At 39.9% G+C, this 20,808-nt stretch overlaps 2 protein-coding genes across 2 annotated transcripts; both read left to right on the top strand.

The window, feature by feature from the left end:
• Positions 1-4,980: 4,980 nt before the first annotated feature.
• On the top strand, positions 4,981-5,892 carry LOC118480906 (putative receptor-like protein kinase At5g39000). Its single transcript, XM_035975889.1, has one exon. It carries the CDS (start codon positions 4,981-4,983, stop codon positions 5,890-5,892), a length of 912 nt encoding a protein of 303 aa, XP_035831782.1.
• Positions 5,893-18,885: 12,993 nt separating this feature from the next.
• Positions 18,886-20,520, top strand: LOC110869451 (TMV resistance protein N-like). The gene is made up of 2 exons (XM_022118704.1): positions 18,886-19,241; positions 19,665-20,520. Exons 1-2 carry the CDS (start codon positions 18,886-18,888, stop codon positions 20,518-20,520), a joined length of 1,212 nt encoding a protein of 403 aa, XP_021974396.1.
• The last annotated feature ends 288 nt before the right edge of the window (positions 20,521-20,808 follow it).

The following is a 20,808-nucleotide window of genomic DNA, read 5'->3' as shown; positions in this document are numbered from 1 at the left end:
CTGTCATCACTTCCAGAAGACTCTTCTTTATGAACATGCTCGATGATCTTTGCATAACAAGCTATTCCACTTCTCTGATCATCTTCACCAAACTGCACTGACCAGTCACATCCCTCATCAGCTTGAACAGCCAGAGCCCGATTGGGATTTGAAGTTCCAGGCTGGCCCTGATTGTTATTAACTGCCACCATCCTCCTCTCACGGTTTTCTTGTTGGGCATTCACATTTGTCGTACTCGTCTGGTTTCTGAAAGGGTTGTGATTGCCATGTTTTGTTGGTAGAGTGCACTCACGTTTGAAGTGCCCTTTATTACCACAGTTGAAGCATGTAACGGCGTTGATATCAAACCCATACTTCGTATCTTTCTTTCCTTCCAACGAAGTTCTACCAGTACGAGCCATGAAGTCTTTGGCCCTTCTAACTGCACTTGCAAAAGCCCACTTAATATCCATCAACTCCATTTCTTCCTTGTCGATCTGTTGATAATCTTCATTGGTCATGTTGATGTTTCCAAGCTGACCCGCTACCAAACCACAGTAAGCACTGACCATTGTATTGATAATTTCCATGTGCTCCTTAGCAACTTCAATGCTGAGGTGTGAAAGGTTTGAATTATCGACTCGGATTGTGTTAGGGTTTTGAGGTTGAGGATTGCTTGTATAGTGAGCCTGTTGTTGTTGATGTGGAGGTTGGACTTGTGGCTGTGTTGGGACAGGAATGTACGACCTCGGATCAAAAGATGGAGCAGCAGTTGATTGAGGAAACGGAAGAGAACTTGAACTTGTGTTGGACACAAATGCAGTTTGCAGCTTAGGTTGCTGAGCTGCAGCAGATCTTGCCAAAACATCGAAACCTGGAAGGTACATTTCTGTATTCTGAGGAGCGGGAGCTCGCTTTGCTTTCCTGATTTCTTCATCATTTTTATGTTCCAGCTTCTGAATGAACTCATAGATGTTAACAGTGTCTAGAGTTCCAGTATGCTTCAACAACTCAATAAACGAACTCCATTTTGGAGGCAAGGCGTCAGCAAACCTATTCACCATGTCTTGTTGAGTAGATACAACCCCATAAGCACACATTTCACTAATCAAATGATAGAACCGTGTTGTCATATCATTTAGAGTTTCGTTTTCCAAAAATTGAAACGATTCAAACTCTTTCTTCAACAAATCATGACGAGACTTTCGAGTAGCTGCATTGCCTTCTCCTCTAGCAACTAAGGCATCCCACAATGTTTTCGTGGTCTTGCAGTAGGAGAACTGATGATAGATATCTTTGTTGAGTGCTTGTGTAAGTGTAGCAAAGGCCTTTTTCTCCAATTCATAAGCCTTCTTGTCATTTTCCAGCATGTTGGCATAACCTTCTGAAGTGGACGCAGCAACCTCCAGATTGGCATTGAATGCATTGATGAAACACGTCCAAAGATCGGTGCTTTGCCCTTGAACATACGTGTGAAAGCGGTTTTTCCATGATGGAAAGTCGTTCATATGATTCAACTTTGGTGGACGATTGTTGCTGCCCGTTTCGCTTTCACTAATCAAAAGGTTTTGAATGCTTTGACTTTGATTGGATACCAAAGCCCATTGACTTGGACTGATTGATGGCGGTGGAAACATACTTTTCGCCCAAGCTGCAGCAGAAGTTAGTTCTTGACTAGATTGTGAGTCCAAACTCCAATCCTAAGGACTTGTACAACTCATTTTGATCAAATACTAATAGAAAAACCTACACAAACACAAACTGTCAAATGCAAACAGACAAGAATCGAAAGATCAAGACTTGTTCGAAGGATCAACAGTGTTCGAAAGATCACTGTTGAGTTTCAAACAAAGACTTCGAAAGATTCACAAATGACAGATCCTTATCTTTCAAACAATTATCACGAAGGATTCACAATGAAAGATCCTTATCTTTCGAACACTAATCTCGAAAGATTCAATAATCTCGAAAGATTCACAGTGAAAGATCCTTATCTTTCAAGATAAATCCTTATCTTTCGAAGAGTAACAATAGCTCGAACGATGTATCCTTCGAAAAGATTCCAAGAACGAAAGATAATGCCTGACTTCGAAAGACTACTCGAAAGATGCTTATCTATCGAGCTGTCTTTGATTGAAAGATGGTCTTTCGATGTCGAAGGATATCTTTCGAATGCTTCTGACACACTGACACGAAGTTGACGGGTAGGTGGGAAAGGTGATGGGTTGGTGCACAACTTTCGGCAGAAGGTATGTGCAGACACAACTTTTCACCAACTTTTTGACTTTCAAATAAAATTTCCCAAAATGGCAAACCTTATCCAGAAGGTCCGGTCACCGGAACACACCGGAGATATGGCCGGAAAACACCAAGTTACTTAAAAACAGATTTTTAAGTTACCCAACCCAACCTTGAACACTCCCGAAAGGTTTAGAACTCCTTTTTCAGTCTAAAAATGCAAGAAAACCACCAAAAACGGGTGCTAAACCAAGTGTCCAAACACACCAAGAACTTGAACAAACCCGGTTTTAAACAAGGTAAAGAGCCACGGCTCTGATACCACTTGTAGGTCCCTCTCGGAGGATGACGAACCTAAACCTTGTTATACCAACCCACTAGCGAGTGCGGAATCCAAGCTAGCAAGCAAACCGAGATGAAACAAGTATAAATACAAACACACAAAGGTTCACCGATTAACACCACTGTATTAATACGAATGAAGGTTCCGGTTACAAGCACAATGTTCACAAATGTGTTTTGCAAACTCTCAAAGTGTGTGTGTGTGTTTCGGACAGAATGCTCTCAAAGTCTCTCTATCCTTCTGTGTGCATCTGCCTTTCAACATACACTGCATGGGTATATATACCCATACACAGCAGGTCTGACCGAAAGATCCGATAGATGTCACGAAGGATCATCTATCGATGTTGAACCAGTCGAAGGATCAGGAATACTGATCGAAAGATCATCTTTCGATCAGGCTTCCATCGAAGGGTTCACAGTGACCTCGAAGGACTATCTATCGAGGTCCATCCATCGAAGGTTCAACTTTCGAGCTCATCGAAGGATCTAACTATCCTTCGATGAGATATCCTTCGAACCAGACATGTTACATTCATAAACAAACTGTTTGGCCAAGTCAAACTAGGAGGATAGTTGACTTGGTCAAACTTACAAGCCTAACATAGACATCGTTTTACATCGAGACTGGATACAGACAAAGTACAGACACAAGTGCACCAACACCACGAGGTGTTTTACTACATCAAGTGTTTGTCATAAATGCGTAGAAAAACCAGTTTTATGACGCATTTCCTATGAAAACTGGTGTAAGAAGTTTCACATTTTCTAGTAGTGATAGAAGTACCATAAGTAGACATTAAAAATCGGCTATTAAAAATCTTGACCGTATTTTAGTTTTGGTTCAGTTATTCGGTTTTAAGATGCTTATTGGTCCAATATCATATTCCCAAAAGCAAAACAACAATTACAAAATCAATAGATAAATTCTACAATTTTGAATAGTTGAAAACGACTCTGATATTTTGTTTATTGGAAAGAACATTGAATTCTACGTACAATTTGGATTAAGCAATAACCAAGAAGTTCCAGTATGCAAATACAATTTGGCATTTTTATAGTTATTGGCTGACTATCAATTTCCTTATGCATTCCAAAATTTGGATGCAAGTCTAGGTGAACAGACGTGAGACATCCATTCAAAATTCAAAGTTGTTTGGCTTCTAGAAAAAGGTATAGTAGTGGCTCCGCAGCCCCCTCCGTATATTAATCTGCCCATGGTTACACATATTTTTAATATTAATTCCAAACAGTTTAACAGATTGATACATCCTCAATGGGTGATATATGGTTGTACTCGCGGCTTGGCGGGCTAACCATAACATGGATCCGAAAATGATGTCACACACATAAATGCAAACATGACATGAATCCGAAGTCGCGTTGGATACATGAACCAAAACACGACATGAATGTGAAAATTATGTCACATACAAGAACCTAAACACGACACAAACCCAAAAATCGTGTCAACGAACGTGAACCCAAACAAGACATAGGTATCGAAAATCGTGTCAGACTTGTGAACCTAAACACGAGAGGTGTATTAAAAACAATTACATTTAAATGCATTACTCTGTATGCATTATTTAAATTTTGGCATAAAATCGCAACCAATTGTGTCTATTTTGTCCTTTATTGGTTTTTTTTTGAGTTTTGTTGTTTTTATCTTAACTTATAACATTAACATCTATAACCCCTTAATTTTTTTTAAAAACTTTGTAAAATGTCATTTTTAGTCCATGAAGTTTTACGTGCTTTCTTTTATGTACGTGTCGCTATAAGTACAAATTGGTTTACGTTTCGACGTAAATGTTTTTTGAAATGCATCATAATAATTTTTTCTTTCGGTTTTTATGTAAGTTTTCAGTTGACCACTTGGTGTTATAAATTCGTGTATTTGTTTTATGTTTTCCTGGATTTTGATCGTCGTTCGGCTAGCACGCTTTTACGCCCCCCATGACCCCACACTGGTAGCACGACTACACCCATGGGTTCTCCAATGGAGACCCAAGTTCAATTCCCATTAGTGCCACTTTGGTGGCCACCGACACCCGCTTTAAAGCCGGACCGAGGACACTCGAGGTCTCGGGTTTGAAACATGTTTCTTACCCCTCTTTGATGGCTATGGGTATTTGCCGCCAGGGATCCTTGTCGGGTGGTGAACTGGGAAGGGAGATCCCTTCCGCGGTCAGGGGTACCGTGCAACTACCCTTTTTAACCAGACCTCAAGCCAATCAACATATATAGACATCCGATACAACAAAGATATTTTTGTGTTTATTTTACCTCACACCCCCCCCCCCCCCCTATAAATTAAGAGTGTCTCTCATCTCACTTCAGATTTAAAACCAGAAAGTGATATTACGTACCCTTTCCTTTTTTCTATTCAAGATTTACATCATATTCAAGTAAAAATTCATGTCTTCCACTGAAGAAGTGAATTACTTGCAGATTCCTCTGCAAGAATTATCAGATGCAACTAACGCATTTTCCGAGCAGAATCTCATTGCAAGGGGTGGATTTGGGAAGGTATATAAAGGCGTATCTGTAAACCACGGCAACATGGCCATAAAGATGTTGGATCCTTTGCTAGGCCAAGGAGACCATGAATTTAAAACAGAGATTGCTTTACTTTCAGTTTATAAACATGAAAACATGGTATCACTTCTCGGATTTTGCGATGAAGACGGGAAGAAGATACTTGTTTATAAGCATGAAAGCAATGGCAGCCTTGACAAACATCTAAAGAGTACGGATCTAACCTGGATACTTGTTCAGATTTGCCTAGATGCTGCGCGTGGGTTACAGTATCTTCATAATGATGTTGGATCTGAACATAGGATTTTGCACCGTGACATCAAGAGTTCAAACATTCTTTTAGATGAGAACTGGAAAGCTAAAATCGCAGATTTTGGGTTGTCCAGAGTTAGCCCTGCGAATACGCAGTCTACCTTTCTTATCTCCAATGTTTGCGGCACAATTGGATATATCGATCCAGACTACTACAATACTGGTTTACTCACACAAAAGTCTGACGTTTACTCTTTTGGAGTTGTGTTGTTTGAAGTTTTGTGTGGAAGGCCTACCCGTGTTAGAGCGTTCCGTGATGAGCGTCAGTTTTTAACTAATTTGATAAAAATACATTGGAGAAGAAAGACATTAGATGAGATCATCTATCCTGATCTACAAAAACAGATAAACGGAGCTTCATTAGTTACGTTTTCAAGCATTGCCTACCAATGTTTGATGAGCGGAAATGAACGTCCAACAATGAAGAAGGTCGTGGAACAACTACAGAAAGCTCTTGATAATCAACTAGTAAGCTGCTGATGTCGCATAAGTCTTCAAATTTATTTACATTTTAAGCCTTTACTATTCAGCTTTTATTATAACCGAATTCAAGTTAAAAAAAATTCTGTTTGCCTAAGGGTCTACATATTCACACACTCTCGTATGCGCCTCGTATAGGTCTATACGTCACGTATAACCTTTTTCAATTTCCAAGAGAATCCCTGATTATGTCATATTTTGTCTTATATGCCTCGTATCGGCCTATATGGGGCGTATAGACAAAAAGACCATTTTACCCCTGAGTTAGGCCTAGACTGGGGGTAAATTGGTCTTTTTTGCCTCTCTTATATGCCTGGTATAGGCCTGTATGAGGCGTATGTATATAATACAAATTACCATTTTACCCTTGAGTTAGGCCTAGACTGGGGGCAAAACAGGGCTATAATGGTCTTTTGGACCCCACTATACGCCCAGTCTAGCCCTATATGAGGCATATATTTTTATTTTTTTAATTTTCTCTTTTTGATATCCATAACACTAATATTAATTATAAAAAAACTTATATTAATATCAATAACATTAATATTAATTATGAAAAACTCATATTAATTATAATAACACTCATATTAATTATAATAACTCTAATATTAATTATAAAAAACTCATATTAATATCAATAACACTAATATTAATTATAAAAAACTCATATTAATTATAGTAACTCTAATATTAATTATAAAAAAACTCATATTAATTATAATAACTCGTATAGGTCTCGCATAGGACTATAGGTGTGGTTAGGTCTCGTATAGGCCTATACAGGTGTTGTATCATATCATGTACTTGTATTTTTATTTATTTAAAATAGAAAACTTGTTTTTGTATAAAAGTTTGCTAAAACGATTAATATTGTATAAAATGTTTGTTAAAAAAAATAAAAAAAAAACTTATATACGCCCCACATAGGCCTATACGTGGCATATATGGGGCATGGGTCATATATGAGACCTATACGAGGGGTCCTATACGCCTTGTATATATAGGCCTATATACATGAGTCAAACCAGAACTGACATGAGTCAAACCAGAACTGACATGAGTCAGACACTGAATTTGATGTAACCCTATACACCTCGTATAGGCCTATATGAGGCATATACGAGGCAAAGGGTGTCTAAATAGGCAGATAGTGTGTGTGGATAGTTTGAGCCTTTCCTAATCTGTGGAAACTGTTTGTTTATGTGCCATAGGCACCAAGTGGTCCAATGTTGGATGACGGTGACTTTGCTGCTCGTCACCAAGGAAAATCTGCAGGGTATTTTCTGAAACTGATTTATTCCAGTTTACCTTCATGCTTTGAACATTTAAATAAAATAAGTGCAGACTTATAAATATCTGACATACAGATTGTAAATAAAATACGGTTTTGCTAAGTAGGGATATGAAATTTTGACACAACAGGAAAACATGGCACAAATCTTAAAGGAAAACTGAAAATTTTTATATTGGTTAGTATAACATGTTTTACTAGTAATATATAAATCATTATTTAGTTAAGTCAATTATTTACTTGGTTTCATTTATTTTTGGAGGTACAACAGGCCATTGGCATCCTCCCCTCAGTCCATTCCTTCCTCTTCTTCTTTTCGGTCATGGAAGTTTGATGTCTTTATTAGTTTTAAAGGAGATGATGTTGGTGCACTTGTGTCTGTACTTTGTCTGTATTCGGTCACGATGTAAACGATGTCCTTGTAAGTCATGTAAGTTGACCAAGTCAACCGTCCTCCTGGTTTGACTCAGTCAACAGTAAGTAAACTTGTTGAAAGTTGTCTGGCTCGAAGGATGAGTGATCGAAGGATAATGTAGATCCTTCGATCACCTCGAAAGATATGCTTCGACTGATGGTCCTCGAAGGATGATCCTTCGAGGTCATTGCTAATCCTTCGAAAGCATTGTATCCGAAAGATGATCCTTCGGACCATCTTTCGGATCCTTCGACCAAGACCTGCTGAGCTGGGTATATATACCCATGCATGTGTTGAGTGTGAGTTAGTTCTGTCATTTGCACATCCGAGAGATAGAGAGTGTTGAGAGCATTCTGTCCAGAACTCACACACACACTGAGAGAGAGTTTATAGAACATTTCTGTAAACATTGAGCTTGTAACCGAACCCTCATTGCATTAATACAAGTTGTGTTAATCGGTGAACTCGTGTGTTTGTTTCTCTACTTGCTACTAACTCGGTTTGCTTGCTAGCTTGGATTCCGCACTCGCTAGTAGGTTTGTATAACAAGGTTTAGGTTCGTAATCCTCCGCGAAACAGGGACCTACAAGTGGTATCAGAGCTTGGCTCTTTACCTTGTTTAAAACCGGGTTTTTACAAGTTTTGGTGTGTTGAAACACTTGGTTTTGCACCTGTTTTTACTTGATTTCTTGCATTTTCATTGAGTAAAAACGTGTTCTAAACCTATCGGGAGTGTTCAGGGTCGGTTTGGGTAACATAAAAATCGTGTTTGTGAAACTTTGATTTTTCCGGCCATATTCCGGTTATTATTCCGGTGAACTGGACTTGAGGATATGGTTTGCCTATTTTGGTAAAATTTTTGAAAGTCAAAAAGTTTGGTGAAAAGTTGTTGCAGAACCATCCATTCTGCCGAAAGTTGGTACACCAACTCATCACCTTTTCACCAACCTATCACATCAAAGTCAGTTGTGTCAGAGCCTCTCGAAAGATATCTTTCGACATCGAAAGATCATCCTTCGATATCTTTCGATCAAGGAGGGCACGAAAGATTTATATCCTTCGACCCATCCTTTGAAGTCTGAAACATATCCTTCGACAGAGGAATCTTTTCGAAAGACTAGTGTCCGAAAGATTAGGATCCTTCGTATTGGTGAATCCTTCGAGATCTGTTGTTCGAAAGATAAGGATTTAGCTCGAAAGATAAGGATCTTTCAAAGGAGAATCCTTCGAGCTCTTGAATCTTTCGAGATCATTGTTCGAGAGTCAACAGTAATCTTTCGAGTACTGTTGATCCTTCGAACAAGGTTATATCTTTCGATTGTGGTCATTTTATTGTTAACAAGTTTCTGTGATTTCAGATCTTTCGACCAGGATCTTTCGGTTGTGTTATCTTTCGGATCATTCTTACTTAGCATTTATTTTGCTTATCTATCATGAATCCGAGTTGGTGGGGAAGTCCGGCTCCAGACAGTGGAAAATACATGAATACCAGTCAATCTCCATCATGGGCCGAATCTCCGGTATCTACATCCTCACAAACAAATGCCACTCAAGCTGGTCAATGGGCGTTTGTTTCAAATCAAACTCCGAGTATTCAAAGTCTTCTTCTAAGCGAAAGTGAAACCGGAAGTTTGAACAGGCCTCCAAAGTTGATGCATCTTAATGAATATCCGGGATGGGTTGATCGTTTCCATACATATATTCTTGGTCAAAATACAGAGTTATGGTTGCGGTTCACTACGGAATTCGATCAAACTATCGAGGTTGCTGCTTCTTCGACAGCTACATTTGCCGATCTTCCTGAGGATCAAAAGAAGACGTATGACTTAGAAAAGAAAGCATACGCTATTCTTACTCAAGCACTGAGCAAGGATATTTATCATCAGTTCGTCAGTTTCAAGACTACGAAGAAGCTGTGGGATGCATTGAAGACAAGAGGAGTAGGTAATGAAGCCACACGTCAACTACGACGAGATCTACTGAAGAAAGAATTCGATGGCTTCACATGTATGGATAAGGAATCCTTGGGAGATATGACAAGCCGTTTCTATCACCTACTTACTGAGCTGACCAATTTTGAAGTCACAACGACTCCAACAGAGGTGGTAAAGAAGTTTGCCGATGCATTGCCTCCTCAATGGAATAACTTCCTGGAAATCTTGAAGTACAACGGAACGTTGAAAACTACAAATATCAACGATTTCGTGCAGCTTCTGGAGAACAAGGATCAGGAAGAAACGTTGAAGGCAAAGAGAGTTGCAGTGCCACAGAATCCAGAGATGTATTATGGCACCTCCACTACTTCATCTGCAAAAGCCGGTTCACATGCTCCACTTCAAACGGCGTTTGTCACAAGCACGGATATGTATGGCAATCCAGTGCAAGTTCCTGTAAAGCCGCCTCCAACCACAGATCTGTATGGAAATCCAATACAACCACCTCCTCCTCCTCCTGCTCAACAACCACAATATGCATGTTATGGAGGAACATCATCTGCTGCAGGTCAACAATCAAAGTCAAATACAGTACAGCTTGACACTTCAAGTTTTTCTAAAATCAGTGTAGAAGTAGCTAAGGAACACATGGAGCTGCTTAACACTGTAGTGAGCGCGTACTGTGGGTTGATAGAAGGTCAGATTGGAAACATTAATCTGACACAAGAAGATTACAGGCAGATTGATAAGGAAGAGATGGACTTGATGGATATCAAGTGGGCCTTTGCGAGTGCTGTGAGAAGACCAAAGGATTGGATGGAAAGTACTGGCAGAACCAGCTTGGAAAGTAAGCGTGACACCAAGTATGGGTTCGATAAGCAGGCTGTTAAGTGCTTCAACTGTGGTGAACGGGGCCACTTTAAAAGGGAATGTACAAAGCCAGCACAGCACGGGAATCAAAATCCCTTCAGAAACCGAGGCAACCAGCAGAATCAGAACAGAAACACTGAGCGGTCTTTGGTGCCTGCAAATAACCAAACCAACCGAGCACTGGCAGTTCAGGTGGATGAAGGTTGTGACTGGTCAATCCAGTTGGGTGGTGATGCTCCTGATGAAACAGCATGTTTTGCTAAAATTGTGGAAGAGTTGGTTCACACCAGTGGTAGAGAATCTTCTGCCAGTGGTGGTGAATCGTCTGAAGATGAAGACTCTTCTGGTTATAGCAGGAGTGCTGATGAAGAATCATCCAATTCTGGTGATGATTATGTGGGTGAGACATTGAATGCAGCAATCGATGCAGATATTGATGAACTCTTGGAGGAAGCTGCAGCAGAAACTCAAAGAAGATCTATTCTGGTGGATCAAGCTGCTTATACTTCGTCTTCTCTCCATTCAGCCTTTATGGCTAATGTCGACGGTTCATCAAGTCAGGTATGTGTCGATGAACCCACTGCTGTTAATTGTGATGAATGTGCTAGGTTGCATGCTAGATGTGCTGAAATGGAGAAAAGTATGTCTGAGTTGCAAGGCAAACATGATGCTTTACAAGCTAGTTTGTTTGACTTGCAAGACAAACATACTACTGTGAATGAGAATTTGAGTGACTTGCAAAGTAAGCATGACGCTTTGCAAGAAAAATATGATGTGACCTTTCTCCACAATCAGAAATTGACTGTGGATCTCTCAAAATGCACAGAAGCCAACATGTTTCATGAAAACCATGAAAAAGAATTTAAGTCAATGATTGAAACATTAAAGAAAGATAAAACTGAATTGACAAAAATGGTTTCAAGAAAACAGACGGACATTAATTTGTATATCTCTCGTCTTGAAACAATGCAAAAAGAGATGGCTTGTGTGAAAACCGAAAGTGATGCGATCAAACTCAAGCTAGACAGTTATTTGAGCTCTAGCTATGTGTTAGATCACATCATTGACGTTCAGAAGGAAAAGAGAGATGTCACATGCATAGGCTACAAGAAGTGTCCACCACCAGTGAGACATAATTATGACGCCATGCCTGATGAAGAGGACAGGGTTTTCTTTGAACCTACTGTGCCTCTAGATGTTAAGGAGTTTGCTGCAGGACTCGGATACCAAAAGGAAGTATTCTCAGATTCAGATGTGTCAGCAGATACATTTGTGAGTGCTGAACAGAATCAAGATCCTCCAGTGGTGATTGAGGATGCTGATTCGTCTGATGATGAATCTGATGATACTGTCCCAGCAAAGTCTGATGCGGTAGCCAAAAATGAGGACATACCTCTTGAGAATCACATTCTATGTGATCCCCCTGTCAAACCCGCTAAGACTGTTGCAACTGAGTCCTCGTCTGAGAAGGAGTCGGAGAGTGTGAATTTGCTGTACACTCTAGTTGGTGATGATAAAATTTACTCAGACAAAGATTTTCCCATTAAGAATGTTAATCAATCCTTAATCTGCAAAGTCTTTGAGAATTCGACGCGTAAGTTCTTGGGAAAGGCAGGACCTAAAGTTACAGTCACACAGTGTCCTCCAATCCCAAAGGCTGAAGTTCGAAAGAAATTTGGCAACAAGAAATTGCCAACAGTGCCAACACAGCAAAATCACACCAAACCCAAAGGTAAAGCACCGGCTCCAGTGCAAAAGAAGCCGAATCAAAAGAAGAAGAAGAATGTTAACTTTGTGAAATCGACGGGAACAGACAAAATTGAAAAGTTTGAAAATCAATCTAACTTAGATTTTGTCAAGAAAGCTATTGTCGAGAAAAGAAATGAACCAAGCAGTTCAAAACCTAGTACCTCGGGTTCACAAAGTTCAACATCATCGGCTAGACGATCACGTGATTCTTCGGGGTTTGTAGAACGAAGATCATGTTTTGAGTGTGGAACCATTGGGCACATTATTAGAAACTGCCCATATCTTCATAAACAAAAAGGAAAGGTTGATGATCCCCGTGGCAAAACTGACCGTAAGCCAACTGTTTCCACAAAACAAGATCCCCGCCTTGTAAAAGAAAGGGAAAAGAAACAGAAACGCCAACAGGTCAAAAAGATTGAAAAAGCGATTAAAACCGATGTGGTTCAAAAACAATCTGTTGTTGTAAAACCAGAAAATTCTAAAACTTCAAACAATCAAGAAGTTAAAACTTTAAAGAAAAACACTGGTGAAACCAAACAGACTTGGAAACCAAAAACGGTTACTGAATCAGGGGGACCATCACAATTCACCAACCATCAAAGACAAGAAGTTATTGTCATTGATGAAAATGGGAGACCCAAGACCACAATGGCTTGGGTCCCCATCTCCAACTAATTCATTTGAGTTCATGTGCAGGGTGCTTCAGGAGGAACTATCAGTAGTCACTGGATTGTTGATAGTGGGGCATCCAGGCACATGACAGGCGACATGAAGCTTCTCTACGACGTTAAATCTATTAGAGGAGGTTATGTTGCTTTTGCTGGAGATAAAGGTGGATATATAACGGGTGAAGGAATGATATCTAACGGGATTGTCAGCTTTGACAAGATCAATTTTGTGCAACAACTTGATCACAATCTTCTTAGTGTTTCTCAAATCTGTGACAAGAAATTTTCAGTACACTTTGATGCTAATGGATGTTACGTGCTGAAACCCGGCTTCAAAATTCCAAAAGAATGGATTCTCTTGTCGGCTCCAAGGATAAATGATTTGTACGTCCTTGACATGAGCCAGGCTATTACTACGTCTGCACAAGCAACTTGTTTCGTGTCCAAAGCCACAGAAAAAGACACTATCTCTTGGCACAGACGAATGGGTCACATTCACTTACGCAAAATGAATCATTTGGTTTCAAATGAATTGGTGAATGGTGTTCCCCTCAAAAATTTCCATCTTCAAGACATCTGTGTTTCGTGCCAGAAAGGAAAGCAAACAAAGAAGAAGCACCCTACAAAGAAGATCAACACAGTGGCAGTTCCTCTTGAACGTTTGCACATGGATTTGTTCGGTCCTGTCAAGCACAAGAGTATTCGGGGTGATCAATACTGCCTCGTGGTTACTGATGATTATTCACGATTTTCTTGGGTTGCATTCATGGCACACAAGAGTGAAACCTTTGGCATTATCAAAAACTTGATCATTCAGATTGAGAATTTGTATAAGTTGAAGGTTAGGCGGATACGTAGCGACAATGGTACTGAATTTAAGAATCATTCCATGGCGGAGTTCTGCACTTCAAAGGGTATTCTTCATGAGTTTAGTGCAGCTTATACTCCTCAACAGAATGGTGTCGCTGAACGTAAGAACCGCACATTGATCGAGACTGCTAGGACAATGTTGGTAGAGTCGCAGCTACCCATTCCATTCTGGACTGAAGCTGTGGCCTCTGCATGCTATACATTGAACAGAGTCCTTACAGTCAAAAGACACAACAAGACCTGCTTTGAGCTTCTTCAAAAACGGAAACCAGATTTATCTTATCTAGAACCGTTTGGAGCTCCATGCACAATCATCGATCCTAATGGAAAGTTTGGGGCAAGAGCAATTGATGGATACTTTCTTGGGTATGCCACCCCTAACTTACGAGTCTGGAATCTAGAGACTAAAAGGGTCGAGGAATGGTCTGAGGTCAGAGTACAAAGGCACACCTTGCCAGTCAAAAATCCGGGTCAACCTTGGATGTTTGAGTACGATGACTTCTTCAATTCGATCAATGTTGAAGCCGTTGAAGAAAATGCTGCGGCTAGGATGTTTTTCGAGAGTGACAATGCAACAGTTTCACCGGTGGTTCGTCCAATTCTTGTTAATCAAGAACCATCTTCTTCGGTGAACAACAATACTCTCAACAATGAGGATTTTCATGATGCAAACGAATTGAACGAATCTTCAGAGGATGATGAATTTCTAGATGCAGATCAAGAAGCTCCTACAACAGCAGTTCATGGTACTTCAGAGGGTACTCCTCCAGTGGATACACATAGAACAGCTGAGACTACTGCATCATCCTCTTCGTCAATTCCGGGTCTTGAATTGGTTGTTGATCTTAATCTTAACAACCTGGGTATAAATGTTCCAGTTCCAGATAATCCAGAAACAAGGATTCATAATACCCATCCTCAACAAAACATCATTGGAAATGTGCAAAGTGGCGTACAAACAAGAAACATGTTGCGAAACAACAACAATGCAGGCTTGTATGCAGCTATTCGAGAATCCGGGCAACAAAACGATTGGTCCTTCGCGTGTTATGTCTCACAAGAAGAACCAAGAACGTGGAAAGAAGCCTTGAAAGATAATGCTTGGGTTGAAGCAATGCAGGAAGAACTGCAACAATTCCAGAAGCTGGGTGTCTGGAAGCTAGTAGAGAAACCTGCTGGATACAAGAAGATTGGTACCCGTTGGGTTTTCAAATGCAAAAAGGATGACCGCGGAGTTGTTATCCGAAACAAAGCTCGTTTAGTCGTTCAAGGTTTTCGTCAGATTGAGGGAATCGACTACAACGAAGTCTATGCACCTGTTGCACGTCTCGAAGCAATTCGAATCTTTCTAGCCTATGCGTCCTTCAAAGGATTCAAGGTCTATCAGATGGACGTGAAAAGTGCATTTTTACACGGTGTGGTTGAAGAAGAGGTGTACGTCGAACAGCCTCCAGGTTTTGAAGATCCTATCCATCCCGATCGGGTTTGGTTGCTCAACAAAGCTCTTTATGGTCTTCATCAAGCACCACGAGCTTGGTATGCAACCTTATCACACTATCTGCTGGAGAACGGTTTTCGTAGAGGTCTTATCGACTGTACTCTTTTCATCAAAGAACAAGATGGAGATCTTCTTCTGGTACAGGTATACGTTGATGACATTATTTTTGGTTCTACTAATGATGTCTTGTGTAGGGAATTCGAGCGCATCATGCAGGATAAATTCGAGATGAGTGCTATGGGGGAAATGACCTTCTTCTTGGGCCTACAAGTGCAACAAACGGAGTCTGGGATATTCATCCATCAGACTAAATATGTTGGTGACATCTTGAGCCGGTTCCAGATGTCTGATGCAACACCCATTGGTACCCCATTGCCAACTAATCACGGAATTACTCCAGACTTGAAGGGAGAAGCTGTTAGCCCTTCAATCTATCGCGCTATGATCGGATCTCTTATGTACCTCACAGCATCAAGGCCAGACATAATGTACCCGACGTGCCTGCTTGCCAGATATCAAGTTAACCCGAAGGCCTCACATCTTGCTGCTGTTAAAAGGATCTTTCGTTATTTGAAGGCGTACCCCGACACCGGTCTGTGGTACCCTAGGGATAATAACTTTGAATTGGTAGCTTTCAGTGATTCTGATTTTGGCGGATGCAAAATCGACGGCAAGTCCACAACGGCTGGATGTCAGTTTTTAGGAAATCGCCTAGTCACATGGCAATGCAAGAAGCAGACGTGTGTAGCTACATCAACATGCGAAGCTGAATACATTGCTGCCTCAAGTTGTTGCTCTCAAGTTCTTTGGATCCAACAACAAATGCGGGACTACGGTTTTGAATTTCTAACTACTCCTATTTACGTTGATAATTCTGCTGCTTTAGATATCACTAGAAATCCTGTGCAGCATTCAAAGACCAAACACATCGAAATCAAATATCACTTCATACGTGATTGCTTTGAGAAAAGGCTAATCGATGTTGTTAAGGTCCACACCGATGACCAACGTGCCGACTTATTTACCAAAGCATTTGACAAATCAAGATTTGACTTTTTATTATTGGTAAACGGCATTAAGGTCAAGCAAGAGTAAAACCAACATCGGAAAATCATTTTTGTAAATATCTTTGTGTGTTTTTAAATTTATCTTAGTTTGTTGATTTTAGGGGGAGTAAATCCAAAAATCAGAAAATCCAAAAACATCGAAAAATTCAAAACCACAAAAACATTAGAAAAACAAAAATGAGTTTCCTGGTGAGCAAAAGAGAAAATGATAGTACATCAGTGGTCTATCCAAACCTCTTTAAACCTTAAATGAAAAACGATAAGCAGCTCTATATAAGATGTATTGGTAGGCTCACAATCATTTTAAAGTGTGCAGGGTGATATAAATCTTAATCGACTGAAGATCAGGTGGGAACCATTCATTGGCATATGGTCTTAGTACCGAAATTTCGTTTGATAGATTGCCGAGGTTCTGAGATATTCGGTCTTTATGCTGCTTATCATCTGGGTATCATGGTTGTATCTTTTACCGAAAAATAACGGGGACGCAAGTCTAGATCTTCCATGATACTATACATACGTGTACATATTTACATACTACATTCGACCTCAATAAGTGATAAACAATCACATGTCCAAAACAAATAAGTGATAAATATATCACATTTATCCGGGTGTCAAGTTCGTCTCTCTGCTGTACGGAAGTACTGACCTGTTCACGGACTTGCACCTGTGCCCTCATGCATACGAAAATCAAGTTCCTCATCAATAAGTGATTATATCACATAGGGCTTGTTTTCAAATCAAAATAAGTGAGTATCTCACAATTTATACGGTCAAACAGATGATAATCGGTATACTCACCGGTAAGATGAACTCTCGTGCATACCTTGATACGGGAATGTGTCGTGATGTGGATGAACACCGGTCGGTAAGTATAAATCATACCTTAACGTATCCCCTCGCCATGATTACATCTGATAAGTTGAGCTTAAGTGGACAACAATACCGATAATTGTTATAGGATGCTTATCTTAATGTTAACTAACTGAACAACAAGAGTGTTTTGGCATGACCGTACACTGATATGATTCTCTTACCCTCGAAACTCGCAAAAAGAATGTTTGTATATATTTATTTATTTACTGCTTAACTTTTATTATTTCTTTTAAACAGTTTCGTCGTTTGGTGCATATCAGCACGACATTAGCGGTGATGTCGTTTGATAACACTCAAAGGATTTTAAATTGTTGTCTTTTACTTTCAAAAATACCAAAAAGATTTTAGGCTTGTTTTTATATAAACTTTATAAAAGCCAAAAAGATTTTCTTTCTACTTTATTTTCGATCGTACGATGTTGGAGCTCGAGTCTTCGTTACCTGAAACCTGACTGAAAACCGAATTGACTAAATCTTCATAAACGGTCAAAAATTTGCAGATTTTGAAAGTTAGAATTTAAAATTGATAAATTTATTAAACTTTCAAACTGTCGGACGGTGTTTGATTGTGACATGGTCATTCGAGTGTCATTTGTTTATACTATATTCCAAGCAGTTGTTCTCATTATGCATTTAGATTTCTTGCATGTGCAGATTCTAAAGGCTAGGAGAACATGGTCGATGACAAGCTTTGGAATGAAGACACCACGAGAAGGCAATCAAAAGATGAAGATGATCAAGTTGCCGCTGGCCATCACCAACACCACAAGGATCTCACTTCATAAAGATAAAGTCTTTTCACGAGCATAACTCAAGGGGGAGCTTATGTTAAGGGGGAGTTTGTCAACACACTTCCTACATGATACGGGTAGTTTGTTGATACACTCTCTGCCTTCAAGACGTGAAGACTTTGAAGATCCTCCGACACTGAAGACGTGAAAGGACATCAGAGTTTGAGAACTCGAAGACCAAAGACCGTCGAAGTTCAAGACGAGTCTACAACTATAGAAGATAAAGACAAAGCTACAGCCAAGGGGGAGTTTGTTGGTGCACTTGTGTCTGTACTTTGTCTGTATTCGGTCACGATGTAAACGATGTCCTTGTAAGTCATGTAAGTTGACCAAGTCAACCGTCCTCCTGGTTTGACTCAGTCAACAGTAAGTAAACTTGTTGAAAGTTGTCTGGCTCGAAGGATGAGTGATCGAAGGATAATGTAGATCCTTCGATCACCTCGAAAGATATGCTTCGACTGATGGTCCTCGAAGGATGATCCTTCGAGGTCATTGCTAATCCTTCGAAAGCATTGTATCCGAAAGATGATCCTTCGGACCATCTTTCGGATCCTTCGACCAAGACCTGCTGAGCTGGGTATATATACCCATGCATGTGTTGAGTGTGAGTTAGTTCTGTCATTTGCACATCCGAGAGATAGAGAGTGTTGAGAGCATTCTGTCCAGAACTCACACACACACTGAGAGAGAGTTTATAGAACATTTCTGTAAACATTGAGCTTGTAACCGAACCCTCATTGCATTAATACAAGTTGTGTTAATCGGTGAACTCGTGTGTTTGTTTCTCTACTTGCTACTAACTCGGTTTGCTTGCTAGCTTGGATTCCGCACTCGCTAGTAGGTTTGTATAACAAGGTTTAGGTTCGTAATCCTCCGCGAAACAGGGACCTACAGATGATACATGCAAGACATTTGTGGATAATCTCTACTCGGCTCTTGTACGTCGACAAGTCATCACTTATATGGACGATGGAGAACTTCCTCGGCGAGGAACCATTCAAAGATCCCTCCGTAAAACTATTGAAGTATCACGGGTAGCCATCATTGTATTCTCACCAACTTATGCGTGTTCTGCTCGGTGCTTGAGTGAACTTGCAGCGATTATGAGAACTAAGGATGAGGAAGGGCAAATCGTTATACCTATATTCTATGGTGTGGAACCCTTGGAAGTGAGATCACAAACAAGGTATTATGGAGAAGCACTTGCCATGCATGAGTTAAACAAAAATTCTAATGACAGAGTTGAATCTTGGAGAGAAGCACTTGTAAAGGTAGCTGACCTTGCTCATTTGGACGCTGGATGGGATGTCGCCAACGGGTAGTTTTCTTCTTTCATTTCTTCAAATAGATATAAATAAAATGCTGGTAATTCACGAGTTGATTATATTCATACGCACGTTAAGCTAGTCTATTATAATATCATATTTTCTTCATAACTTATCAATGGAATCTATTTTGTATCTGGATCATAATTGTTCTTTCAATATCACATTAGTTTAAAAAAATAATAAGCTAAAAGTATGACATGTTCGGGATTTGATAAAGTACTCGCATTATTAAAGTTTTCATCTAAGTTCAGTTCTAATGTAAAGTCTAGGATGCACTTTGTTTTAGGGAGAAGGTACTTTACACATTTGAGTGATAGTGAAGAACTGAAGTGTATGTTAAGTACTTTATGGAATATATGCTTCTTGTTTTTTTTGTAAATGTGGGCTGATTATCTAATTTATGCAATGTGTAGGAATGAATCGGAACATATCCAACGACTGGTTGGGAGGATTTCAAATGAATTGCTTGGCTTGATGCAAAATCCCGAAGCAAGTGCTGAAACAAGTGCCAATACAGACCTAATTGGTATAGAGGCCCGTATGCAAGAGTTGAAATCACTTCTAGAAGTCGGTACAGGTGGTGTTCACAAGGTTGGAATAAGTGGGATGTGGGGTAGTGGTAAGTCTACTCTTGCATCTTCTATTTATGATGAAATAAGTCATGAATTTGAAGGTTCTTGCTACGTTAAAAATGTTAGAGCTAGGTCAAGAACCCATGGCTTGAAAATGTTACAAGAAGAAATTCTCTCAAATGTTCTGAAATTAAAAGTGACGTTAACGAGCCTTGAACAAGGAATATACACGATGGAGAAAAGATTATGTCGAAATAGTGTTCTAATTGTCCTTGACGATGTAGACCACGCTGACCACCTAGAGATGTTAGTTGGATCAGACGACTGGTTTGGTAATGGGAGTCGAATAATATTCACCACTAGAAACCAAGATCTGGTGACTGCTCGCAGTTCTCTAGCGCATAATGTCAGGATGTTAGATGATGAAGAGGCCATTGAACTGTTTAGTAGGCGTGCATTTGGGAACAGTAAACCTGCACAAGATTTCGAGGAGGTTTCACGAGAGATAGTTTCTAAATTTGGTGGGCATCCATCGGCACTTATAAGTTTGGGCTCTTTTCTACATGGCAAAGACATGAGTGAGTGGATGAATGTCTTGGATAGACTCGTAGGTAGACCAGTTGACGAAAATTTGAAAGAGTTTGAAACTCGTGATGATGGACTTGCAAGAAATTCTTTTGCTCGGTTTCTGACTTGAAGGGGTGGAGCGTCTTGATCGTTGTGGTATTCGTTTATTTAGATGTTTGCGAATGTACCTCTATATGTTTGCAGATGAAGTTTGTGGTGAATTGAGGGTAATCTATCCATATGGAGATGATTCCATGGATGAAAACTTAATGTAATTTGTAGTGGATAATTGTATTTATTCATATCTAGAAAAAGCAGAACTTGTGGGCTACGGGTTAAGCTGTTAAAGCCTTTCTCCGATAACCTGATGTTGTCTTTATTTCGTCTTATTTTAACTTTGTAACATATCTTTTAGTTG

The sequence above is a fragment of the Helianthus annuus genome, chromosome 8, assembly GCF_002127325.2.
Source record: "Helianthus annuus cultivar XRQ/B chromosome 8, HanXRQr2.0-SUNRISE, whole genome shotgun sequence".
Taxonomy (NCBI): Eukaryota; Viridiplantae; Streptophyta; class Magnoliopsida; order Asterales; family Asteraceae; genus Helianthus; species Helianthus annuus.
The sequence above is the reverse complement of the archived record's forward strand: the minus strand, read 5'-3'. Positions and strand labels throughout refer to the sequence as shown.